The sequence below is a fragment of the Simochromis diagramma genome, unplaced genomic scaffold (assembly GCF_900408965.1).
Source record: "Simochromis diagramma unplaced genomic scaffold, fSimDia1.1 OVJJ01000371.1, whole genome shotgun sequence".
Taxonomy (NCBI): domain Eukaryota; kingdom Metazoa; phylum Chordata; class Actinopteri; order Cichliformes; family Cichlidae; genus Simochromis; species Simochromis diagramma.
Window position 1 is genome coordinate 2,804,786 of NW_024386920.1, and position 27,451 is coordinate 2,832,236.

A 27,451-nucleotide genomic window follows, 5' to 3' on the forward strand; every position below is an offset into this window, starting at 1 on the left:
TCATCTGCTTCTGGGTGACAAGGAAATGACTTCAAATCCTTCAAAGATCTTCCCAATTGGCAGAGGCAACTCGAAATTTCAACTTACTAAAACAAAAATTTTAATTATTTTCTCAGAATTTCAAATTATTTATGTGAAATTTCTACTTATTAACTCAAAGTTTTTTCCTTTTATTTATTTTTCCCCCCCACTGGCAGAGATGAGCTTCCATAAGTAACAGAAGCTGAACTATGGCTGGGGCTTTACTTCCATGCAATACCACTTTGTGCCAAAAGATGGTGCAACAAGTCAATGTAACCTTCATTTAAGCAGGCGAAAGTACTCACTGTTATTTACAAAGGCAGCCTGCGAAAAAGGCTCAGCCCCTCAAGGAAGATTGAGAGAGATTGGGCTAAAAAGAAACTAAAGTTAAACAGCAGCAGGATGATAATTAGAAAAGGTAGAAGAATGGCTGTTCAGTGGTGCTGCTGTGACTCAGGTCGAAGAGCAGTTCGTCCCCCAAACAGGAAGTCAAAAGATATGTTTGTATGAATCTGTGTGTTACTGATGAATAAAGCTTATATTAAAAGAACACTTAGTGTTATGTTGCTGGTTCAGCCTGTACTCTAACCATTCACTAATCCAATTTAAAGCAAATACCCATAACAGTAGTTGTTTTCTTTTATTGGAATGCATCACAGACACAAGACAGCCCTGCTTGATTCTACAAACTTGCAAAACAAATTCTCCCTCATATCCTCTCCATACAAAACATGAATTCCAATAATACCAATTGAAGCTTTCAGACAGTATAAATGCAAACATAATCAAAATGTGCAATTTGGACTTTAGCATGCAAAGGTTTCCAAAATGTTGTGGTATGGAGATAGTTAAAAATCAATAAGATTTGGTTCAAGTATATCGAATGATAAATGACTGTATACGTCTGGTGAAAAAGGAACTCTCAAGACAACAAACCTTGCAGGTAGTAAAAGAAATGCTACAATATCTACACAGTTGTGGAGACCCAATACAACTGTAATATATAACAAACTGTCAGCATTTACAATAAATAAACATTTTACAGTGAAGCCCACCCTCTCTGTTTATACTTAAATACATTATGTACATGGAACGTCCATGTCCATTTTACTCAAAAATCTTACGCAAACCCTTTCAACCACATTTAAATTAGCACATTCTACATCATTCATCCAATAAGTCGTCATCTTTTGTCAGGTTATGCTCATCTAAAAGCCATTCTCTTTTCACAAAGCCATTAATGGCTTCAGTAGCTTTACAAATCCAACACAACTTCAGTGCCTCCTGAAAATTGAAGGCAAGAAAAACAAAACCACAATCACAGATCTAAACTGCAAAAACAGTCAACACTGAAGGGAAAAAACGCCCTGAAATATGCATTGGCAATGAACTTTACATTCCTGGGAACATTTGTGGTGCATTTTTCCTCATTCTGTCTGTAACAGGCCAAATGTAGCAGTACAACAAAAAGTATTTACAAGAGCAATTATTTCTTTCTGGGATTGCTGTTTTGTACCAGCGTTCAACAACCAAACAGAGAAAGATCCATCACTACAGTGTTGTTGCTTTTTAATAGTCCTTCTGTCAAATGCCGGTATAGTATAAGAAGGCAAAGTTGGTTGGGAAAGAGTTTTAATGTGTTTAATGTTAATGTGTAATAAAAAAACTCCTGGAATGCAACAAACACCACAATTCAGTGATACAAAACAGCATTCCTTTTAAACCCTCTGGCCCATCAGCTAGGACAGTCGAGTTCCTCAGTGCCTATGAACTCCCCTAACATGTGTTCGTTCTGACCATAGAGAGGTTCCAAATATGGATGTGCATCTTTACAGTACATTTGCATTGATCTCTCTATATTCCTCTGCTCAAAGTCCTCTGGTTCCAAATGAGGTGCCTGAATTGTAGCTTTCGGAGCCATGGGCGACAGAGGCACTGGGACAAAGCCATGGTAAACAACCAAAGGAGGGCTCAAGACCTCCATAGGGGATGCCTTAGGGACAGCACCTTCTGGTGGCTGGACTGGCAGCTGCACATAGCTTCCTGTTTCAGGATCAAAGAAGGTTTTCGTCTTGACTTGTACAGGCACGTCTACAAAAAAATACTGTCCTGAGTCTGGATCCTGGAGCAGCTTACGTTGGGTCATGGGGAAGGACTGCGTAACGATAGCATGCTCCATGCTAGACTGTCGAGACAGCTGGCTGGTGTGGCTTGATTGGCGGGATAGGGGTGAAGGGCGAGGTACTTCAGTGGCATATGCATCAATACTGTGGCTCCGTCTCAGAGGGTTGTCTCTGTTAGACTTGTTTCTGGCTCGGCCTCTCTGCTGAAGCTCATCCATGATGGATTTCTCAATGCGTTGGGTTCTGGGATCAAGCTTGTCATTGACCGGCATGTCGGCGCTGAGTCTGCGCTCAGCTCTATCTCCTAAATGCCGGTCAGTGCTTTGCGTTCGATGCAAAGCCCTGTCTGGCACTTGTTTCTCACTGATGTGAGCTTTGTAGACGGGCACGTTGCTGATGATCCTGTCGCTACTGCGATGTCTTTGCTCTGTCTTATCGCCAGTGTGTCTGCGGCTGCTGCGGCCTTGTCTTTCCGATGCCATACTGGGTAGGGCTTCTCTCCTCTGGTTGTTACTTTCCAATGATTCGTGATCCTGTCTCAGAGTCTCATGCTTGACTTCTGATTTGTTGCAGCTGGGACTTTCTTTCTTGTTTAGCAGTTGCTCACACTGGCTGTTGCTGTTTTTACTATGGTGGCTTCTGCTGTGATCGTCCTCAATTTTTCCTCTGTGTTCTTTCTCGCTCCTCCTGCCATTTCTGTTACCAGTGCTGCTTTTGTGCTCAGACTTATCAGCCTTGTGTCTTTCTGCTCTGTGTTTGCTACTGTTGCTGCTGCTTTGAGAAGACCTGTGAGGTGACTTTTGGGCCTCTTCTTTCTTTATCCTTCTATTTGCAAGCTTGATTGCTTTTAGAACTGCCTTTTCCGATTTAGGTAGGACGGGCGGTGGCTTCAGCAGACCTGTTTGGCTTTCATTATCACCGCCACTTTGGCTGAACCCCATTGTCGTATCATATTCTGTCAGCCCAGCGTTTAACACCGTCTCCTCAGATGTGTCAGCTGTGCTGGTGGTTAGACTCTCCACTCCTTCCGATGACGGGCTTAACCCGGAAAATCTGTCTTCCTCCTGTGGCACAGTGAGGAACCCTCCAGCTTGTGACTTCTGTGGGTTTTCATCTTGAAGATCTGAAGGATAAACCAGCTGGGGTGCTGACTGAATCGATGTCATCTCTGTAGGCGTAAGAATGTCTGCTAGAATTACGGCCCTCCCACTGGTGGTAGCACTGGATTCATTAGCCAGTGTGAGCTCTGGACATTCCTTTGCATGATGTAGCTCATCCTCTCCCCTCTCTGAACCACTCAGACTCCCTCTGGGTGACCAGGGTTGTATGGTCTTCCTTAATTTGTTACTAAAAGTGTTGTCTTTGACTTTAAACAGGGAAGGGATCCCCAAGGTCGGTGAGAAAGTATTAACAGGTGACAGAGTTGCTGAATTACTTTCATTGTTACTTAATCTTTCATCTGTATCTGCATCTTCTCTCTCTTTGCTAGCCTTCCATACTTCCAGCTCTTGTTGAGGAGACTTTACGGGTTGCTTTATAGCATCTGGCTCGCTTTCGTGATCACTTAAAGAATAATATTCCACTTCTGCCCTGTCCGAATCGCCTCTTGTGTTCCGCGAAACATTTCGCACTGCCTCGTTAACCACCTTCACCTCTTCAGTTACATTTTCACAGTTTTGGAGTGTGCTCTCCACAGAGAAGTACGAGGATTTCGAGGACAAGCTGGCCTGATCGGGCGGGCTCTGAGTTACACTAACACCATTCACCAGCAGCAAGGGCGATATTATGTCTCTGGGGATTTCGCTATGAGCTTCTGAATCCACATTTTTATCCTCAATCGGTTCATGTATTTTCTTAGGTTCTTCATCCATTACTACATTCTTAGTCACCGTCCCATCTGCTGTGATTAAATGATCTGGTTTTAATGGGGCCTTTCGCTTTATCCTGCATGCCTCTTGTGCCTTAGCAGCATTGTTTTCAGCTGATGCACTCCTTGGGCTCATATTTATGTGCAAGTTGTTGCAAGTTGCACTGAACTGTGATGATATCAGACTTTCCTCCAAATTCCACCTCTCGTTACTGGAGCTGATTTCACTCTGACTGGGCACAGCATAATCAGTATTTACCTCTTGTACAGCTAAATCTTTCCCCGTTGCGTTAAGGTGTACCTCAAGATTTTCATATCTCCCATCTTTGTTGCAGACATTTTCATCCACAGAGTCTTTCTCGCTAGCGACGCTTCCACGTCTCCTATTACCACCTTTTTTGATCCTAGGAGGAACAGGAGGAGCGTCGACTTTGCTGCCTACAGTTTCATTCATCAGGGAATCTCCGCTATCCTCAGACACCTGTCTAGCAACTTGTTTTGAATTAGCCTCTGGATTATCGTGACTAGAACGATCGGTAAGTTTGTCATTCAAATGTCTGCCTGTAGATTTTTGGAGTGTGTTCACCTCACTGCTAATCTTGTTCAAGCCAGGTAGTGCTACCCTACCGCCTGATCTGTGTGATTCTCCAAGTCTAGGTTCAGTCTGTGCCAAAATCTGTCTCAGGTGATTGTGGTCTCTCAGATCACTCAACATTTCTTTTAGTTCCTTTTCTTTAAGCGCAGAAGTGCTGTCATTTTCTTTCTCTCTCCTCACTGTGATAGCATCTTTTGTAGAGTTTTTACTTTGCTGTGCCCTTGCTGTATAACTTTCACTGCAAACTTTCTCATCTAACTGTGGATTTGCATCTGCTTCTGTTAATTTATTCTTCCTCCTCTCCCTTTCTGAGATGATCTCTTCGAGTGCCATTTTGGCTTTGTCATAGTTGTCATTTATGAGCGCTTTGTTTACGATTACATTGCTATCTAACTTTGCGAAGTCCTCCTGTTTGTTCTGCTCCTTTTCTCTCTTTGCAAACATTTCTCTCTTGGCTGACGTGTTGCCTCTTATCGACAGCATGCCTCTCTTTATATTTCGAAGCTCCCTTGAGATCAGATCATTTTTAGCCTTCGTCTCCTCGTCTATGTTAACCACCTCCAGTTTGCTCCTCGCGTTTTCGAGAATGCGATTACCAAGCCTGGCTCTCTCCAGCTCTTTCAAAGCATTCAAATCATTAATTATGTGCTCGCTGTCTTTAATTTCTCTCGCCTCCTCATCCAACTCCCCTCTTGCATTCACGTTCGGATTGCCCTCTTCATTCTCCTCGACTTGTTCATCATCGGTCACTGCAAATCTCTGATATTTTATATAGTTATTCTGTCTGGCTGAGAATATATATTTTAGCTTGCCTTGTTTCTGGATGGAATCATTTTCTTTTGGTGGCAAATCTAGTTTTGGTTCCTCCAATTCATCATTACGCATTTGCTGTTTATCAAGAGGAAGTTTAATATCAGATTTAGCAATATTTCTCACTGGAACAGGTGGGGGCTCTTTCTTGACATTACTACTGTTGCTAACCTGCTTTCCATTATTCAGTTCATTCCTGTTTTGGGATAAAAAATTGCTTTCTGCCACCAAACTCTCCTTCTTGCTGCCTAACACCTCCTTTGAAACATTCTCATCAATTTCTTTCTGCCGCAGTTCTTCTCTGTCTGCTGTGTGCTTGTTGATGCTATCTGACTGAGCTTTATTTTTGGCTGCATTAATTGCTTCTCTCGCTGCTCTGATCACATCCACTGTGCTTATTATTTGGCCACTGGCCTCTTTTTCCTTAGACATCTGCTGTGCCCCAAAGACTTTATCCTTCCTGTCTTTCACTGGACACTTTGTTTTCTCTGGCACATTTGGGGGCCTTTTCCCTACTGATGGCAGACCCTCATTCTCAAGCGTGTGGGGTGAAATTAGGGGTAAGCAATCTTTGATGATGTTTGAAGTGTTTGGTGAAAGCCCCGTGTTCGCTGGCAGTGCCTTAGGGGAAAGCTCTTTGTTTAGCATAAGCGGCAAAACTTTCTGCATCTTGGTTGGTGCATCTGTATGTGCAGGTGTGCTCTGAGGGACTTGAAGATATTTTATATCACCGTCAACAGGGCTGGCTTTCTTGTACAGATTCAAAGAAGGGTAGTTTTGCTTTTTAGCCATTGAGCTCTTGTTCTTCTTTGGGTATATAAAGGGGGGCGTGGAGTTTTCTTCCCCAAGAGCCTCCCTTTTGCTCTGAAGTAGATTTGACAACAAATAATCGTCTGACAGAGGCCTGTCAGACCTATCCTCTGTAAGATCAACAGTTGGGGATCCATGGGATTCCAAAATAGGACTGCAGACTGTCAGTCCATCTTTCGTCATGGCAGGTGTGCTTAAACCAGATCCACTGCCTTCAGAACCAGCTCGTGGATTTTTCTGATTGTCGTCTGTGCCGCCTTCGGGCAGCTCCACAGTTTTGAATTTAGGGGGACTGTAGCGGCTCTTCACCCTTTTCCTATTGTCTTTGAGGTTGAAGAGGATGCTGGAGGCCAGTGATTTGTAGCTGTCCCGCTTAACTTGAGGTTCAGGGGTCCCCTTGGCCTCAGAGTGCGGTCTGAGCGGAAGGTCAAATGCAGAAGGCGAGAGGACCGTTTGGAGGATTTCTGATGTTTCTGTCGGCTGCCTGGAGGGAATGAGCGGAGTCATCAGCTGGCAGATGTTGAACGGAGTAGAAGCTACAGAGCTGACCTCCTCAACTGCTTTGACTTCCACAGATATGACTTCCTTTTTGACCAACAAAAGACTTTCATCCACTGTTTTCAAATGGTTTTCTGGAGGAGTCATCCCAGGCTGATTGACCAGAACAGCACTTGTTGCTCTGGACCTGTTGCGCCTCCAGGGGGCAGCAGTTCCATTCCCTCCATCGGATGAGCACCTCTTCTCAGCTGGAGCCACTGAGGGCTTTGGTAGGACCTTTGGTGGTTGTGGGGGAGGCATGGGTTTAGGAGCAGTGGGGGAACAAGGCTGAGCTTCTTCTTTCTGAGATGACAGAGGCTTCTCCGCATGCAAAGTTTCTTTTCTACATGCCTTGGTTAGTTCCTTGTACAGCGGCAACTCGTACATTTTAGGGATATTATCTAGGGGGAGAACGGAGCTCACTGTGTCCCCCTGGACAAAGGGGAACTGGTTAAAATCAGTCCATGTCTGAAAAGGACTAAACTCACTGTGGAGAAAAAAGTTTTTAATGTTAAGTTTTCTTAATTTGACAGTGGCCTTCCCATTTTTAATCCTTTTGGATTTTCCTGTAGGAAGGCCGATGTCTTTGCCAGTTTTGTTGGATGAGCCATCACCAGACTGATGCTTAAGAGGGTTTTTGTAATGATGATCTGTGAGACTGGTGTGATAATCTGAGGAGAATTCTGACAGCTCTCTCTGAATGCTGCGAAGTGCCGTTTTATCCCACGATTCTCCATTAGCATCAGTCGTGCTTCCATTTTTGATTAACATCCCCTTGCAGCTTTCCTCTGTGGCGCTTAAAGCTTTGAGGAAAGATGACATGTGGGATATAGTTTTCTGCTGATGGTGTTTCCATGGCTGGGTGTGATTTTTCTCACTTTTGCTTTGCCCCTGTTTTTTAGATTCCTTAATAGGATTCTTTTTAAGTGGCTCCTCCGCCAGAGGTTTGTGGCAGCTGAAAGGCGAGTATCCACACAAGAAGTCATCATTGTAAACTGCATCATCTCCAACGCAGAGACTTCGGAAGGCTCGATCAGTGAGAGTGCTAACCTCCCGATCGGTCTCGTCCATGAACAAGTCCGTGAAGCCATTGGGGAAGCGGTGGTGGAGCATGCTCCCTGCCCGATGGCTCATGTGTCGCTTTTCCACGCAGCTCATGATGTCAGCGACTGTCTTTGCGTCTTTGCATCACCAGCTGTGCCTCCTGTACAGCTGCTTCTCCTCTGCAGGTTCCAGTTTCTTCCAGCTCAGGATGACATCTGGAAAGCGGTGGGTTATGTAAATTTCCTAAAAAACAAGCCAGTGAAATCAGTGTTAGTTTTCACATAAGCTTTTCTAAAACCGTTTAACTGTCACACAGTTTAAGCAGTTAACTGTTAGCATTTGTGCAAGTCAAGAATCCAAAAATGGTTGTTTGACTGACATGATTACTTTAAATGGTTTTGAACTCGCTGCACTGATGACCTTTATGTACACAACATGTGCTGGCTACAGCCATGCTGTCACTATGCAGGCAGTAGACAAACACTTCATACCATGCAGTTATTTTAAGCATCACATGATGCCTTAAGCTGTGAGCACCAAGCATGGGATGAAAATAAATGCTTCCCTTTTTTAGGAAAAATATGAAGATTTCTGTTATTTGTGTCCACATATTTGAAATAATGATATTCTTCACAATCAACATTCACTTTAAAAGAAGAAGATCTTTCATTTAAATGTCAAACATTTGTTCAGCTGTTATCTAGATATATTTTTTGCTAAGCTTTAGATGCATGACAATATTGACATGAATCTATAGAAAAGAAGGCAGGAAATGTGAGTAAATCGTCAGTCAGTGTCACAGATCAGCAGCAGCTGCTCTACTGTAGCTTCCTTGAGCTATGTGGTGAGGTTTTAGAATAGCTCATTAACCTATTTATATGGCCTGACCTGGGAGCATAGCCACAGACATATAACTCAAGTCTTCAACTATTCACACAACCATTGCTCTCCATATAAGAGGTTTGATTGAGACAAATATAACCGTACACACTTCATGAATTATAGATATGTTTAGCGCATTAAAATGGCATAAATGGAAAGCAGGTCTCTCTCCAAAGAAGTGTTTACATTCACAGTCAAGAAGGATTTTCAGGAAAGGTGGATACATTTAAAACAGAGAAAAATAAGATAAATGAATATTATGATATTTACTTTTATTTTATTATCTGAACCTAACAGATTAAATATCCAAAACTGGGTCGCTTTACTGTATCCTAGACTAGACTTACAGAAGACTTTGGCTTTCCAGGACTCTTCACTTGCCAACCATCTTAAAGCAGAGATCAGTTAGCGCCACGGTACTTTCCCAGCATCTGCCTGTGTATTTATACCCAAGGAATGAGTTATCCAAGTCACCTATACTGTATAAAGGCAAAAACCACTGGAGTGTAATTTTAGTTGTCCTAATTGTTCTCAATGTTAGTATATCTGATGTGAAAGTAAAATAAATAAACACGGTTATTTTAGAGTAAGAAAACTAATGTATGTCCGATTTTTGAGATTAATGTTTAGCACAAAACTTTGAAAAGTTTAAAGGTTTTAAGGTACATGTCTTTATATAAAAATCACACTGCTCCCTCACCTTGGTGATGGGTCTTTCATGCTGAGTTTAAGAGTCCGAGGTTTGCATAAAACCAAGTCCTAAATGTAGAATCCAAGGATCCGCCTGTCGAGAACACGTTTATAGTTAAATGTTGTCAATCGCTGGTGTGGATGAAGAAATAAAGAAAGCTCACCAAAGTGAGTCAAGCCCTGAGATCCATGTTCGAATGCGCTGGTGTGGCCAGGCTTCTGATTGTGAACTCAAATGATACCAAAATAGACGCACAAGTCGGTGTGGCCAAACTGAGCAGCAACAGAGGGCCCAGCTAGCTTGCTCACATTGGAATATCCAGTGGGTGTCGAGTGGCAGGGCAAGACAGAGGGGCAGGATGAAATGGACACTGTCATTGGTTATTTTTATAACAAGGCAGTGAGGGCTGATAGGCATGGGCCCACTCTTTACCTTTGCCAACCCTGAAAACATGACAAGGCCTTCCTGTCAATAGAGATTAGCCATTGTTTGGGTTTATCCTTGGACAATAAAGACGAATGATGTACACTTTTATGGTTATACCACTCGCTAGCATTTAGCAGCTGACTAATTCTGCTACTGTCTCCCGGGGAAACAAGCTTTCTGATATTGCATCACAAAGTCCCTGAAGTGGAGATTGGCAGCTGGAGGCAGACGTCTGCTGACTGATACGGCGGAGCTGGGCTCATTCTTGTTGTTGAAGCTCTGTTTACAAGACTCTGTGTGACTGAGTAATCTAGTTTTAGGACCAGCAGCTGTTGTTGCTGTGAGATTACGATGAGACAGAGCTGGAATTTTGTTGACTTGTTACCCTTTGTGAGGCAGAGAAAGTCGATAGGTGAGGTCATATGTAGTGGTTAACCTTGTGTAGTCTCAAAATGGAGAAAGTTGAGTGTTTGAGAAACGTTGGACAGCTCAAATTTATTTTATACGGGAAAATATAGTCACCAAAAATAGGTCAACTGTAGCCTTTGCAACAGCCATAGCTTCACCTATTTTAAGTGGAATAACTCAGTTAACTGGAATTTTGACTTTTTTCAGCAGCTGGTAAACATCAAGTAATTTTAGTAAGCTAATTTAGACATGGCTATTTCACTTTTTATCTGCTGTCATCTTGGCTAGCTCAAGCATTCAGAGACCTACAATAGTAAGGAACTGTAAGGAATATACACTCGCCAGCCTTTCTTTTAGGTATGCATTTATGATAAATGGACAAGCAGCTCACACAATGTCTTAAAGCATTAGGCTAAACAATCTACAGTAAATATGAGCACTTCCACAAATACATACACTCCATACACATTTGTTTAACCTGGCATAGATGCACACGTGGGAATTAACACGGGAATGTTGGACAGCTTGCAACTGATGGAATTTTCCATGAAAGTTTGTTCAAACTTGTCAGAAATCTGATATCAGAGACTGAAAACCAGTTATGCAAAATCCATGTAAGCTAACTATCCATTTTCTTCCATTTATCCACTGGAGCCAATCACAGCTGTCATAGGATGAGAGGAGGAGAACACCCTCAAGAGGTCACAAGTCTGACAACCATTCACACCTATGGGCTATTTAGAATCACCAGTTAAACTAACACCATTAAGTGAACTCATACTAATAAGGGAGAACGTGCAAACTCCAGACCACACCCAGATAGTGGATCTGAGCCCAGGACCTTCTTGCTGTAAGGCAACAGTGCTAACCACCACATCTATGCGTTTCCCTTGCAGAGAAGTTATTTCTGGTTAATTGTAGTACTTCAAGGGTCTGCCTGTTTTATAGAAGAATATTACTGTAAATTATTAAAAAAGACACTTTTTCATTGTGGTGCTGTTCAAAGTATACAATGTTTATGTATACACATTGATGAGAATCCTATCTCTGGTTATTTAAATATGTCGAACTGGGATGTATATGAACATCAGAGGCATTGACTGATGTGCATAAAGAGAATGGAAAAAAACTCAACAACCAATAAACAAGATCAGTGCCTCACAGTCCAGATCCAGGCTTTGTTTTTACCATTATGACTGACACCCACATCTGACACCAGCCTGGATCATGCTTCTTCATGCCTGCTGAGAATTGGGACAGGCAGGGAAAGGGGGTAACCGGCCTCAAGTTCTGGCAGGCTAATAAACCCAGGTATGGGAATTCTAGGACAGCTGAGACAGATCATGTACAGTGGAGGTGCAGTGAAGGTAAAAATAGGTAAAAAGCATCAAGAAAGACCTGATACATGACTTGTTGTTTTACCAGCTACATTCGTATCTTGATTATAAACTCAAACTGAGTAACTGCTATGTCTGACATCCCTTAAAATAGGGAATATATTGTGTAACAATTAAGATAAGATAAGATAAGATAACCTTTATTAGTCCCACATGTGGGAAATTTGTTTTGTCACAGTAATAAGATAATTATTTCTAAGATAATTATTATAAATAATTAATAATAAGATAATTATTTATAAGACTCTACTGATTTCTCAAGAAAATTTGCATAGTGAAAATAAAAGAGTCAAGTAGGTCACTGCAGAAAGGAAATTCTGCAAACTACAGAGCTGCTCTGTTATTATAATAGACATTAAAGGTGTTTTGTTAAACATTTCTTTTTCATTTGCAGCTGAGGCTAGAAATGTGCTTTGATCTGTTGGAAGAAATGACTCAACAGACTATCATTATTACCCAGAGGGGGACTTACCCAGAGGGGGACTTACAGCACTACTGTAGTAATGTAAACCCCCAATGCTGATAAGGCAAGTAACTTTCAAGCAAAAGAATTTTAAAAATGCACTTGAATCATCATCATAGAAGACGTGAAGCTGTTAGACATGGCTAAACCATGGCTCTACCAAAATATTGATGACAACTTCATGACTTCATGGTACGCTGCAAGTCAATGCTGGTCTGGTGCCAGTTTGGTCTGAGTTGACACCTTGACCTGTAATATCTTGGTGACAGAAATAAATCCAATGGAACATCATGCTTCCCGTGCCAACATCTCTCGACGCAAACAACCAACAATACCTGCCAACGCGTATCAAACGGATCAGTGCCACACAGTTAATGATGTTCATTAATAAACAGACGGGTGTGAATATCAAAAAGACTGCACAAACAAGAAACACAGACTGTTGACCACATCTGAGGAATTTATGAAACTTCTGTAGCAAACTTGCATTATAAAGCAACAGAAATACAGCACACTGCAACTAATAACACCCATAAGTTGTATTTGTCAATTTAACATGCACAGGGAAATGTGACATACAAAAGAAGGAAGATAGATGTAATCTTTTAGTCAGCAAAGCTTTGAAGCCCACAAGCTCAGGAAATGCTTTGTTGTTGTATGAAAGGCTGAAAGGCAATTCAAGAAGTCAGTGAGTGTGTTGCAGACAGCAAGAACGATGAGAGTGTTTAAGACACGTGGATGTTTGCTGGCAGCAATCAGGATTATTTTTTTAACTGGTGAGTACAATGCATGCTTATATGCACTTGTACATGTATACTCTCTGAACAGGTTCAGCGGCTTATTAATGTAAGTATTTAATCAGACAGCGTAGTTTGATTAAGATAACGTGCTGAAGTGAAGAGTATTTCGATCAGAGATCAAAGGAGAATGGACAAACTGCTTCTAGGAAGGCAACAGTAAGTCTTTGAATGCAAACCTTGAAGCAGATAAGCTACAGCACACCACACCAAGTGTCACTGCTGTCAGCTAAGACAGGAAACTGAGGCTACAGCTCGCATTGGGCTCGCCAAAACTGGACAACGGAAGATTGGAGAAACATTTCCCGGTCTGATGAGTCTTTCTGCTGCCACATCACAATGGTAGGGACAGAATTTGATGTAGATAAAGAGTTATGAAACAACATGAATCGGGGATTCAGCAGCATGAATAGTGTAGGTATAGGTAGTGATATGTAATGGTGTGGGGGATATTTTCTTGGCACACTTTGGGCTCTTTAGTATCAGCGGGCCATGAATTGTTTACAGTGGCTTGCAAAAGTATTTGGCCCCCTTGAACTTTTCCACATTTTGTCACATTACAGCCACAAACATGAATCAACTTTATTGGAATTCCACATGAAAGACCAACACAAAGTGGTGTACACGTGAGAAGTGGAACGAAAATCATACATGATTCCAAACATTTTTTGCAAATAAATAACTGCAAAGTGGGGTGTGCGTGATTATTCAGCCCCCTTTGGTCTGAGTGCAGTCAGTTACATAGACATGAGTGCCATGCCTGATGAGTGCCAATGACTAAATAGAGTGCACCTGTGTGTAATCTAATGTCAGTACAAGCACAGCTGCTCTGTGATGGCCTCAGAGGTTGTCTATGAGAATATTGAGAACAACAACACCATGAAGTCCAAAGAACACACCAGACAGGTCAGGGATAAAGTTATTGAGAAATTTAAAGCAGGCTTAGGCTACAAAAAGATTTCCCAAGCCTTGAACATCCCACAGAGCACTGTTCAAGCGATCATTCAGAAATGGAAGGAGTATGGCACAACTGTAAACATACCATGACAAGGCCGTCCACCTAAACTCACAGGCCGAACAAGGAGAGCGCTGATCAGAAATGCAGACAAGAGGCCCACGATGACTCTGGACGAGCTGCAGAGATCTACAGCTCAGGTGGAGGAATCTGTCCACAGGACAACTATTAGTCGTGCACTGCTAAGATGGGTTGTGAATTCTTGATTTTACACTTCGTCCTTTACCATCTTAGTATTTGTTGGAGGCAAAATTGACCTTATTTGGATAGAAAGTTGGAGTGCTGAGGTATCAGCTGAAGTTTACAAGCTTGTTTAACTGGGTGCATCCATAGATGAGACAGAGTGCTGTTCACTTAGCTGGCTGTTGTGAAAGGGTTTCTCGTCACCATGGAAATGATTCTGCAATCTTCTACCACTGTTGTCTTCCATGGACGTCCAGCTCTTTTTGTGTTGCTGAGTTTACCAGTGCTTTCTTTCTTGCTCAGGATGTACCAAATTGCAGATTTTGCCACTCCTAGTATTGTAGCAATTTCCCCAGATGGGTTTTTTCTGTTTTCACGACTTGAGGGTGGCTTGTTTCACCTGCATGGAGAGCTCCTTTGACTGCATGTTGTCTGTTCTAAATGCAAGCAACATACCTCAAATTAACTCAAAAACCTTTTATCTGCTTAACTAATAATGACATAACGAAGGAATTGCCCACTTCTGCCCATGAAATAGCCTTTGAGTCTCAGTTTGAGTTTCAGTAAACAGCTAAAAAAACAAAACTTGTCAGTGTCCAAACATATTTTTGGATCTAACTGTAGCTGTTAATATAAAACAGACACAATTGAAAAAACTATTCTTAGAATGCTCATACTAATGAGTCATCAGATTGATCTGTTTAAAAAGGAAGAAAATTGAAATATTACAGTCTGAATATCTCTTACATTCTGCTGTTTGCTACATCTACTCCTTTATGATATATTCACGCAATGGGGTTTTTATATTAATTTGTAATGTACATGGTATTAATGCTTTCAGCCATTTGACCTGAGTCAAACCCTTAGTGAACAGTCAGACTGTGCCTCCTGTAACTACTGGATATGGCACATTATATAAGAGGTCATACAGTCTGTTCACTTGAAATTTTATCTTACTCAGTCCTGCAGCACTCAGGATGTGTTAAGCAGCAATTGCCATAGACCGATAAATAACACATAGATCTTTTCCTGATGAGTCACAGGTTTGACCCCAGCAACAGCCAGTCGTACAATCATCCAACTACTGCTTGTGTCCTTCAGCAAGGCATTTAACCCACACTTGTTGGTTTCTGCTGAAAATTTATTTCCTTTGCTTCTCATTTATCATCTGGCTTATGGTAACAGCAGACAGAGTCTAAGAGCTGCCCCTTGAATGTGACTCATGGTTCCAATCTGTAAGAGAGCCAATTGCTGAGCATGTGTGCTCTGTTTCAGCAGCACTCTGCTGCAGTTATATACTTAACCTCACACAGCACCATTCCACTTATTTTGGCCTCTGAAGGAGCAGCTGGAGACTGAGTGCCTGGCTCAGGGGTGTCATAAATTTCAGTGTTTTCTTCCTGTGCTCTGCCCATGTCTGGTCTCGCATGTCTGGTCTTGCAGCTTTAATGCACCAAACAGGGATGATGTATGTCACTCCTTCTGTTGGCCTGAAACTTTGTGAAGGAATTGGGTAACTGAAACTTGTGGGCACACAACCAGCTACCGAAAAAATATAGATAAGCCTAAGTGTTGTTATTTTGGCTGCTGCCATGTAGTTTCTTTGGAGCCCAAGCTTGTATATTTATGCCTGCTACTTAGTGCAAAGCAACAGACTTATCTTTGACTGGTTACAGTGCTAGCATGTAGTAATCACCTATGCTTTGACATTTCGTGAACTTTTATGAACCCTAAAAAGAATTACTCAGTAATTTAGTTGTTTTTTCTATTGTTTTTGTGGAAATAAGAGCTTTGGTTCAGCCTAAGCTGGAAAAAAAAGGTTTTTCAATCAAAGTGGTAAATGTGGTTTTAATATAGGTAACAGGATCAAATCTAGCAAACTAAGGCCTAGGCCATGCCAGGACAAAGGGCATTCATAACTGGGAAATTCCGGACTGTTACTAATGTGAAACATATTTGGTGATAGACAAACATCAGTCAGCTATGCAAAAACTGTCTGATGCACATACGGGCCATTATCATGTTCATGTCGTAGTCCTACTACATTTAAAAGACTATTATAAATCTGGTATTTAAAGTTTATCCTTTTGTTCTAAAGTAAAATGCTAAATGGCCTGCATTTGTATAGTGCTTTACTTAGTCCCTAAGGACCCCAAAGTGCTTCACACTACATTCAGTCATTCACCCATTCACACACTGGTGATGGCAAGCTACATTGTAGCCCCAGCTGCCCTGAGACAGAGGAAGTAAACATAAATGGTATAAACTCTCTGTATTTTTTGCTTATTAACTTTTATAAATACTTTTGGCAAGAGCTGGCCTAAGGTTAATTTTTGCCAGACATTAAGGAACTTCCACTCAGTGAAGCAGTGGGCAGCTATTGGGCACCTAGTGAGTAGTGTATGGGGCCACCACTCTACCTACTGAGTTATCGCTGCCACTATCAATTTGAGTAATATGAATTGGATCAGATTAGAATGTACCATTTGTGCTGCCTGTCATGGATGTGTAGGACAGCTATGATAGCTATTCTACCAATGGGTGGACAGTGCAGAGGCACTAATCATCAGACAGGACCTTGGTTGTGGCATTCCATGTATGCTCTGCCTGCTAGCATCTTTCATCCTGTTATGTGCTCGGTTGTGTCAGGGACATCTTTGCACAGCCACACCTAAGTGTTTGGCAGAGTATACAGGAACATCTATGCCAAGTATGGCCTGGAAGTCCCGAGGTCATAACGGGATATGATGGTTGAGAATATCCAATCTAAGATCCTGTGGGACTTTCAGATACAGACAAACTGGTGATTGCAAACCAACCAGACAGAAGTGACGGACAAGCAGGGCAAGACGGTCATAGTTGTACCAAGTGATAGCAAAACATCAAGAAGAAGAAAGCTTGAGAAATACTAAGGGCTGAGAGAGGAGCTTGAGAAGATGTGATGGGGGAAGGCAGCAGTGGTTCTTGTTGTAGTCAAAGCACTCAGGGCAGTGAGCCCCAAACTGGGGGAGTGGATCATCCGAGATCTCTGTCCAGAAGAGCGCAGTCCTAGGAACAGCAAAGATACTGCGCAGGACCATCAAGCCCCCAGACTTCTTGGATAAGCTTAAAGGATAACAAGACTGAGTGGGGTATTTTGTTTTATGTATACATGGTCGCACAATCTTTAGTTCAAATTGGCCCATTACTTCACTATAGTTTATTGTGAAATATCAGTGCTGGATGAGATGGTACATATATATAGATATTAGTTAATAGCTCTCTCCTCAACACAGTGCAGCAACGTGTTGCTGACATAGTCTACTGTATGTCAAAGTGACATAGAAACAACCTTTTCCCAATTAAATCTAGATAATGGTTACCACTCCCTCCACAGTAAATATAAGTAAACAATACCTCACATTAGTATCAATGACTGCATTTCTGTTAAAAGTACATCTGTTATATAACACTCAGCTTATGTTATCTGAAGCAGGAGGGAAGGAGTCAGGTTAACCTCTCTAACCACTGCAGGCTTGCTAGACAATAGCTCATATCTTCAACGGTTAAAACCCAAGTCAAAGTTCTAGACTGGCCTTCAATGCATTTACTATTCTCCAGCATTATTTTTAAAGCACTGAATTTACATGAACACACCTCATCATTTATGAATGTTGTGCAATTGCTTGTTTTGTAAACTGCACACAACGTTGAGACGCCTTATCTGATAGAAGCGACCTCACTGTGGCATTACTGCCTTCCTGTTTGTCTTGAGCGGCCTGTTTTTGTGACCTGAAAATAATCTCACTGGAAAAAAATGTTTTTCAGAGTTTTTGCTGACAAGTGTGAGAGGAGACGGCGCAGATTCAGAAACATTAGGTGGGTAACAATAACAACATGCATAACAATTTTAAGGTGGATTATAGTTGAAGCTCAAGTTAAAGACAGCAAAACGCCTGCAGATTTCTCTGACTGATGTTAAATTATGTGTCAATTCTTTTTATATTTCACAGTCAATCATTTAAGAGTCAGTCTGTCCAGTAATTATTTACCCAGTCTACCCATTCAGATTGTTTTGATTTTACAGTACCAGTCAAATATCTGGACACATCTGCACTTTGTGGCTTTTCTTTATTTCTACTATTTGGGGATTGCAGAAATTTTTTATTATTTTTTTTAAATATCTCAATCATAAAATAGCCGTATATAGCAAACACAAGAGTGCAAACAAAAAAGATTCCAGCATCCACCGTTTGATATTTTCATGCACTCCTAATTCAGCTCAATTCACACAAGTGACAAAGTTACAGAGCATGGAGAGCACTGAAGCTTACTGATGCTTCACTGCTGCTTTGCAGCGGTGAAGCAAAACAAAAAGAAAAAACACAACTGAGGCCAGCTCATCTTTGATTGACATGAAAGGATGTTTCACAAAGCCCCTTCTTGACTTTTAGTCCATCTCTTATTTTTTACCGCCGGTGTGAATACAGTATTCTCCCGCAAGAGAATTCACATGGATTTCACCTGAAATGCTTTCCCAAATGTCAATTGAAGGACACTTTCTTCACTCTTAAACTCTGGTCTACCCCAACCCAACCTATCCCATATGGGTTTAGATCAGCTCGTTATGGAGACCAGGTTATATGCTCTGCTGCTTTCATTGAGCCTAAATGTGTGTTTTTGCTGATTCTTCTGTCATCGTAGCTGTTGTGAGCATGAGCAGGATGTGATGACATGATACTTATGTCTGTTCATCAAGTGTGTAATCAGACTCATCTGCCTAAGATCAATCTTCAGTATTTATCTCTTTGCATTAGTTCAGTTGTTAAGGCCTCAGTCGCAGTGATATGTCATCTGAAGCTGATATTTAAGACGGAAACATTGATGTGCATTCTAGTCTAATGCAATATTAACTGGAGAGTAACTGAACTTCTTCTCTGGCTGCACTTACATAAACTTTCAAAGTTCTGAAAGTTTTGTTTGATTACTCTAGTTCATATATTACATGGGTGCATACACCAATCAGGCATAACATTATGACCACTGATGCCTAATATTGTGTTGGTCCTCCTTTTTCTGCCAAAACAGCCCCGACCCATTGAGGCATAGATTCCACTAGACCCCAGAAGGTGTGCCGTGGTATCTCCACTAACATGCAACAGATCCTTAAAGTCCTGTAAGTTGCAATGTGGGGCCTCCATGGATCAGACTTGTTTGTCTACCCAGAGAAGCTCAAGATGATATCTGGGGAGGCCAAGTCAACACCTCAAACCATTCCTGAACCATTTTTGTTTTGTGGCAGGGAGCATTATCCTGCTGTAAGAGGCCACAGCCAACAGGGAATACCATTTCCATGAAAATGTGTACATGGTCTGTAACAATGTTTAGGTAGGTTTTATGTGCCAAAGTAACATCCACACAGATGGCAGGACCCAAAGTTTCCGAGCAGAACATTGCCCAAATCTTCCCATGGTGCACATCGGTGCCAGGTGTTCCCCAGGCAGGGAATGTAGACAAATCTGCACCGGCATCTGGCCACCCACATAATGTAAAAGAAAACATGATTCATGAGACTCATGCACATTCACCTGAATCTTTGCCAGATTTCAAATGTTAAACAATTGAATCTTCCCATCATTTTGGTTCTGAATCAGTGATCATCTGTACCAGTAACTGGCAGTAAAGTTGAAGTTGCCTGTGAGGGATTTCTCACTCTGACCAGCAGTAGCCCATTTCCCTGAATGCTTCCTAGAAATGTTCAGGATTCAAATTGCAAACGCCGATGATGCAATTTAATTTGCAGGAGGAGCGTGACCCTCAGATCTTTACTCCTACAAGAAGTAAACAAGTTGTGAAATCAAACATCTACTCTCTTCCTTCTCCTCTTTTTCACACACACACACTCTTCAGAATATCAGGAGGGGCAAACATGAGCTGGCATTCCCCAAACTGTGTTCTGTTCCTTCGCAGGTGTTTAGTCATGAGTGTAACTGCTTTCTGGAGTGACCCAGGTCTCGTGGGTTTGTTTATTTCCAAGCACAGTTCAAAGGAATCATTCCCCGTTCAGAGTAATTCAGCATTAGCTTTCAATTTAAGCTCTAATTTTGTAAACAGCTGAATGAGAGCTGTCTATAAAATGAGAGCCATTTAGTGACTATCAGTAAAAAGCAGTACTAGCGGTCTTCATGTGAGGGATTTTGGTTTTACTTCTCTAAATTATAGCTAAACTTTCTAACTGGGATTCCTTTACTCCATCGTTCATCACTACCTTGTTTGTTAATGGCTGCTTGGCTTCCTCTGGTTGTTCTTTCAGATATTAAGTACGTTTTGATCGGAGGTGGGATCGGCCTGTTGTTAGTTGCTGTATTCATTATAACAAAGATCTGCATCATTAGGAAGCAAGTGAGTCAAAACAATGAAGGTGAGATGGACTGTGAGGTTATATTACAGCCACTTACTACTTGCAAAAATAATCTTTCAATGCAAAAGTATGCCACATTAAATGCATCACGCATCTTTAAAATGTGCAACTTTCCCCCCTGCTTCCTTACAGATGTCAACATGAGAAGATTTTCAGAGGTAGGGTGGTTAACCTCATAAATTAGTTGTGTACAATTAGACTAAACACAATGTATGTCTGTGTAGGTTCTCAGTCATCTAGGTCATGGTCATCTAAGAAGCTTGGAAAGAAAAGTGTCTGTACTTGAAGACGTTTCACCTCTCATTCGAGCTATTTAAACCTTACAACGCTTCTTCATGGCACCCCACTGCACTTAAGACCCAGCCACAACCTCAGGCAAAATCTGGTACATCCCAGGGACAAAGCGACTTATCACGATTTATCACATACACAGTACAACATATAGTGTAATGCTTGTGTCCGAGCTGCAGCCATAGCCGTGCCATTCCAGGGTTTGTTTTTTTTAGCATGGGGGGGGTCAAGCCAGGACCCTTACTGTATACCGGGCGGAAATCGAACTTGTAATTCCCACTCCAAAGGAATGTAGTCGTAGTCTTACCAGCACACTATCTAGCTGCTAGAACTGAGCAACGTAATATATGCTATGCTGTGCGGTGCAGCAAGGAGTGCTCAGACGTCTACATTGGAGAAACCCAACAGCCACTTCATAAATGCATGGCACAACATAGAAGAGCCACCTTGAGAGGATAAGACTCAGCTGTCTCAGCTGCATCTAAAGGTCAAAGGTCAATCTTTCAAGGATGCCAATGTTCAGAGAGGACAGATGGTTTGAAAGAGGAGTGAAAGATGCCATGTATGTCCACTGTGATCTTTGAACAGAGGGGATGGCTGTAGATCTGCCACTCATGTGACTCCCACTCCCACTAGGGCTTAAATAGCTGGGACTCTGCACCATTTGGTCTCAGAACTAAAGAAGCTTCTCGGATGAGAGGTGAAACGTCTTCAAGGAAACTTATACAAGTCCACTCACTTTCTTTCAAGCTCCTCAGATAAACACAGTGTAGCTCATCTGTCTTCTGTTGTGTTTTATAAATGTCAGTGAGGAAGACATGATGGAGTCTAAATAGTTTTTAAAAAGAGAAATGTTTGCATCAACTGGTGCACATGGCCTTAAATTTTATCTGCTCTCAACCACAGCCTCAGTTGCATTCTTCGAGCCATCTCAGCCAATCAGAACGTTCTGATGCAGCGGTGTCCAGGGCCGTGTGATGACAGAGGTCCCGCACGGTGACGATGCTGTGAACCCTGCAAAAAGCGAAACATCAACCTGGCGGCCTTTTTTTGTTTTTCAGTGCTGGAATTGTTGCAGAATTTCAACACTGAGTTTTACCTCTTTTACTTGCTCTGTAACATTTGTTATAATGATGTTCATAAAAAAAATATCTAAAGAAGACTGGCTTTGTGCTTTTGTTGTGTTTTATTTGTCTGTGGAACGTTGGTGTGCTTTAAAGGTCTTATAAATAGGTTCAGATCATTTATAGGCTCCACTGACACACAAGCTGCACAAAAATTATGTAACACCACGCACCGGGAAAGACGCAGCTGGCAGTTTTTCCACAAGGGGGCGATGTTTGCCAACAACCACAGTGGAGCCTTTCAGTACTGCACTCGAGTGGCTGGGTAATAACAAATAATAAAAAGTAATGAAATTATAATGATGAAATGCTGTTTCTGAGCTTTCACTTGAGTTCTGGCATTCTAGTTGCTTAAATTTAATCACACCACATCACCCAGGTTTGCCCAGTTCAGGGTTGCAAAGGAGGGAAGAGACTATCCCAGCTGACACTGGGATAGGTGTGCTACAGCGTGGACAGGACTCTAGCCTGTCGCAGCATTAACTTAGAAAGACAATTACATCTAAAGCCAATTTGTAGGTACCAGTTACCCTAACATCCATGTCTCTGGACTATAGTCACAGTGAACTCTCACAGGCACAGGAATATAAATAAAATAATAACATATGATACATTTATTTTTGAATATCTGACCTGTATCATTATTGTAACATGTCAATATTAAAATTGTAAACACTTTAGATTATGTATAAGGTGAAACGTCTTCTACTGTTGCACCCACTGTAAGCAGAGTTAGTGCTCAGGTTGTAGATCCATTACTTTGGCATTTTTCCATGTCCATACTATAAGATCCATATCACCCAAATCAGAAGTCTGAGTCTTTTGCCAAGTTTGTGGGATTGCCTTTTCCAGCTCAGAGACACATGAAGAACTCATTAAAAACCCGTCTAATATCCTGGAAACCTTACACACAGACACGGAGTAATAACATGCAGATGTTGTCAATCCTGAAGTCACAATGTTTACTACACAGTCACTGAACTACTTCTGCACTTTCACCCAGATGAAAACTAGGAACATCTGGAACATTATAAGAATATTGAGCTCTCATTTCACCTATTTATTCAATACTCTGCAGAAACATATCATTTATAGACCTGCACCGTATGCTTATACTCTGTCTGTTTGCTAACAGGCAATGAACTGGATCAAAGGGCTGGTGAGTGAAAGGGTTTGTTTGCAGAAATGGACCCACTTTTATCCGTTTATCCATTTTAGGGTCTTTGAGCCATTTGTTTGTTTTGTTTCTAAACTGCCCTGGCCAGTGTGACTGAGCTCTTTCAGTTCTTATACAGAAACTGTTGGGGGAAAAAGTTGAAAGTGTTGAAAGTTACACCTTTTCCATTAAGATTAGAAGGAGATGTGCTGCTGGTCGTGGCATGGTTCTAATAATGTATGCATCTTGTTTACTTGATACTCTGTATCACTCTCTATGGAGCAGAGATTCACACATTTGAAGCTCTTACTCATCATTCTCAGCATACTCAACAAAGCCAGCTGATGGGTTGGGTTGGATGGTCTGCTTTGTTCTCCCTTTGGCTCAACCACTGCAATATTTTTATTCACACTTTAGACATTTGTGAGAATATAAATCTTTAGATTATTTATATGTGTGTGTACTTAACTTGTTTATTTTACTGCATATTCTGTGACTGGCCAACAGCAGTTAACATAACAGTTTATTAAGAAGTTTGTCTGTAGCTTCATACAACTTGAATATTAGTTCACTTTCCAGCCAATACTGTGGGCTGGCTGCTTGAGAAAAACAAGTTTTGTATTACACTTTGAAAAAAAAAATTTCTCCTATATATGCTGAACACAGAAGGAAAAAACTGTCTGCAGAGCTGATAAACAGTCGGAAGAAAAGCTTAGCAATGATCTCTGCCTCTTTTCTCTTATTTAGTGAATTAGAAAACATTTTGACTCCAGGAGCTTCTAGAGCTTTCGCAAAGTGGGGACGTCTTTGTCAGAGGAACATCCAGGCTGGTCAAACTGTCGCCAGACCAAGAGCATTTAAAGAGGCCTCAGTCCTTTATCTGCAAATCAGAAATGTCCCAGATCATCCTAGCGCTGCTTTCTGAGGTTTGATAAAAGCCGGCAAAGTGTTCCAACAGTCCAAACAAGCAGAAAGACTGATGTACAAAAATTCATAGGCGATCTTGTTACCAGCACAAAATTACAGAATTTCGAGATATGAACACACACAGACCTGCAAAGACACAATATTAAACACGAGTGTCTGGGGATCTTTGTGAAAGCAGGACGAACTACTGCCCCAGTGAAGCGCTTTAGGAAAAATTGAATTAATGCAAAGATTCCCGCACGCAGAGTCTGCAACCAACCCTCCCCCTCCTCCTTCTGTGTCAGCACATGTGTGTGTGTGTGTTCTAAAATAAAAGCTCTGATTGAGGTCTGTGGCCACTGTCCTCCACAGCTGGAAGTGTGATTTGCTCAGCGTCAACCTAAACAACACTCCCCTCTTCACCCTCCTTCCTGCACAGGAAATTACATTTCCCAGTCCTCCTACCAGAACCAGAGATGGTGCATGCACATGCACCCACACACACACACATATGCTCACCTGCCTGTTTCTATATGTGCAAATGTGCTCATGTGAGCCTGCCAAATGTGGTCCCACTGAGTGTGACATAAGTGGGAGGGATTAGGGGAGGTTCTGACTAGAAACAGAGAGTCCAGTGTGTCATGTTACACGCCTCAGCTGGAGAGGCGGAGGTGCAGGAGAAGAAGAGGAGGAGGAAACCTGGGGCTTCTTTTCTTCACATGCATTTAACTGAGAGTTTATGGAGGTTGCAGTTGTGGAAAATGAAGATCTCCTCTGTGGTCTTGGCTTTCCTGACCCGAGTTCTGTTTGCAGGTAGGAAAAAGTTTACTTTGCTTCATGTCAAAGTGGATGTGGTGGAGACAAAATGCTTTCCACTGTTTTTCAGAGAAACTTAGACGAAAACATCTCAAAATCGGGAAAGATTTTAGAGTGATGGATAAATAGGTGGTGAAAAATATTCCCGATTATCTCAGAAGGTTTGTGGACTCAAACTCAGCACTTCATGTCTTTGTCCAGTTTCTGCAGCTTTGTGTGATTAGAGAGTGTGTTATCAATAGAATACACAGTTTATCAACGCGGCATATCTTTGCACAGATTGGAGGGAATTCCAGAGTGAAAATTGGTGGTTTTCCTGTGTGTGTGTTTGAAAGTAAAACAGACTTTACAGTTTCACCTCCACATTCTTTTTAGGCGATTTAAGTAACTCATCACAGCAGCAGCACTTTACAGTCTCTAAGCTATATTTTCCTTGTTTTGTTCTGTCACTCAAGACCAAATAAAAGACAAAACTGGGGGGGAAAGCCCTGATTGTAATTATGCACTGCGCTCAAAGCATGTGACTTGTTTGACAGTAAAACGCTTGCGTGTCGTGGAAAATGGGGATTGTGAAATGTGCCCAAAGTTGACAAAAGCAGAAGTGTCATATATAATGCCATACAACACGCGCAGCAGTAAAGTTTGTTCCTCAACCATCATCCCACGTATGTCATCACAGCTGCCAAAAACAACACTGCTGTCAGCTTGAGAGGGAAGAAAGCTGCTGAGCAACAACAAACTCACCGTGGAGTGTGTAGATATTTAGCTCTGATTTGTGATGCTCATGGCTGTTCTTTCTCAGTGCATTTACTATCAAAAGCTAAATTCAAGTCAACTATGCACTGATGTATTCTTCTACTGATGAATAACACTAGGCTGCCCACACTTACATTTGATACAATATGGACACTTTTTACACTTTTTGTGAACGGTACAGCTTTGACCCCCCAAAACTAAAACTTTTGTCAGAGCACTTTTATGATCTTTTGATGCGATGCAGTGACTTTGAACGTCTCATTTTAAAAGTTGTTCACAATAGACTCACGTTATTAGTCAGTTCTGGGTCCAAATTAATAACGTTCACAGCCACCGTTGAACCACCGTTCATCTGCTTCAGATCATTGCTAAGCTTGACACTTCTTCTTTTCTCCTCCAGTTTCCCTAAATTTGTTTGAGAACACTCTTCCATGCCAATATATGGCAGGTTTTTAAATATCACACTCGTGTTGCTCTTTGGGAATCACCTTATTGGTGCAAAAAATATTTACGTTTTTGCCTGTCAAACTGTGTTTTCTTGCATTTTTCAAAGGTTTAGCTAAAGAAATGGGAACAAATTATGTTGCTATGGGTACCAAGGTGCCTAAACTTACTTAGGTGTTACACATAAAAACAACAGTGGCTCAGGTGCCTCCTTTATGCTCGAATGATTCATGGGTCAGTGCTGAGTGGCTTAACAGAGAAAAAAACAGCAAAAAAAAGTTTAAAAATGTTGTAAATTGCACGTAATTCCATGAAGTGATGTTTTATATTACAGCACATTAAAAAAAATACTGCTACTAAAAGATTACAGATGCATTGGTGCAAGTTGAAATGTTTACTTTAAAGATGGCGTTTTTGAACGTGTTCATAAGTAAGCAAGTTTACATTAGAACAACTAATCTCTGCAAAGACTTGAATTCTGCACCATGTTCCTTAACTTAATCTTAATCACTTAAATTCTGAAGTATTTTACAGAAGCCACAATTGTTTTTGTTAAACAACCTGCAGCCAATGGCATCCAACAGTCCAAATAATATATGCTGTAATTCTTACTTACTTCTACAGATCTGTGTTTGGCCATCAACGCCACCATCACCCCTTCTCCCTTCACGGTGGCCCAGGAGGGAGAAAATATCACACTTACTTGTGTTGTTTCCCAGCGACGTCGCAACACAGTGTTACCTGTGGTTAAATGGACCTTTCTACCAGCGGGCACAGATCAACCAGAAGACGAACTCCTCATCGCCCGTGTCAATATGAGGAAGGAGCGTTTCTATGGCAACTACACAAAAAGTTTCCCATGGCCAAAGATGAAGCTGACAGTGGTGAAACAGGGGAAGATCTTTGAGCTGGTTATCTTGAACGTGTCCGAGGGGGACCGGGGGCTCTACATGTGCCGGGTGCAGGAGTTTAAAAAGCATCAGGCTCGCTGGAAAGCTTCATCCAACTACACTGCTGCTACTGAGCTCAGAGGTGAGGGCTTGGTTTGCTATCTTGGAGCTTCCCTGTAGTTATAGTTACTGTTTGAGATTTGATGATTTATAAGTGATTTACAAACCACCATATTAGAATCAGATCCATTGACTGAGTCAATACATATGGACCTTTGTAAATGTGAGAATGGTGCTTATAGATTTAATCAAAGGGATGCTCCAATCCGAACTGTGGTTCGCAATGGTAACACCCAGTTTTAGGTCATATGGATAACAATAACTTTCAACAGTGGATATTTTGCAGCTAAAAAGTTTAACTGGGAACAGGTCAGTAATATTACTGAGTATGAAAAGTGCATCTTAGTTTCTCAGAAGTAAAGATGGGAACAGGTTCATCAGTGTATAGCTGACAAATGTATCTGCAAATTCCAAAGACTTTAAATATCTCATGAGCTACAGTACATACTATGATCAAAAGACCCAGAAGCTGGAGAACA

General features: G+C 41.6%; 2 protein-coding genes across 6 annotated transcripts in view; one reads left to right on the forward strand and one right to left on the reverse strand.

The window, feature by feature from the left end:
- Positions 1-154: 154 nt before the first annotated feature.
- LOC120736538 lies at positions 155-9,754 on the reverse strand. 3 transcript variants are annotated; one of them, XM_040036761.1, is made up of 3 exons: positions 9,544-9,754; positions 9,390-9,473; positions 155-8,050 (listed from the first exon to the last, which is right to left on the reverse strand). In XM_040036761.1, exon 3 carries the CDS (start codon positions 7,919-7,921, stop codon positions 1,757-1,759), a length of 6,165 nt encoding a protein of 2,054 aa, XP_039892695.1. In that variant the 5' UTR covers positions 7,922-8,050; positions 9,390-9,473; positions 9,544-9,754; the 3' UTR covers positions 155-1,756. The 3 variants fall into 3 exon arrangements, with proteins under 3 accessions (XP_039892695.1, XP_039892696.1, XP_039892694.1); XM_040036762.1 differs by lacking the exon at positions 9,390-9,473; XM_040036760.1 differs by having other exon boundaries at positions 9,390-9,754.
- A 2,180-nt stretch (positions 9,755-11,934) lies between these two features.
- vstm4b (V-set and transmembrane domain containing 4b) overlaps positions 11,935-27,451 on the forward strand; it is a 32,297-nt gene continuing 16,780 nt past the window's right edge. The window contains exons 1-6 of one of the 3 annotated variants that reach the window (XM_040036764.1): positions 11,935-12,850; positions 17,877-17,927; positions 20,362-20,469; positions 20,602-20,627; positions 21,667-24,759; positions 26,587-26,994. In XM_040036764.1, the coding sequence (XP_039892698.1) occupies positions 24,588-24,759; positions 26,587-26,994 (580 nt within the window). In that variant the 5' untranslated portion in view covers positions 11,935-12,850; positions 17,877-17,927; positions 20,362-20,469; positions 20,602-20,627; positions 21,667-24,587. Of the gene's footprint in view, positions 12,851-14,795; positions 17,928-20,361; positions 20,470-20,601; positions 20,628-21,666; positions 24,760-26,586; positions 26,995-27,451 lie in introns of those variants that run through there. The other 2 variants (XM_040036766.1, XM_040036765.1) reach the window with 2 other exon arrangements.

What these genes read in the sequence shown, in the direction of transcription:
- LOC120736538 (XM_040036762.1), bottom strand. Translation starts at nt 7,921, where the DNA reads ATGAGCTGCGTGGAAAAGCGACACATGAGCCATCGGGCAGGGAGCATG.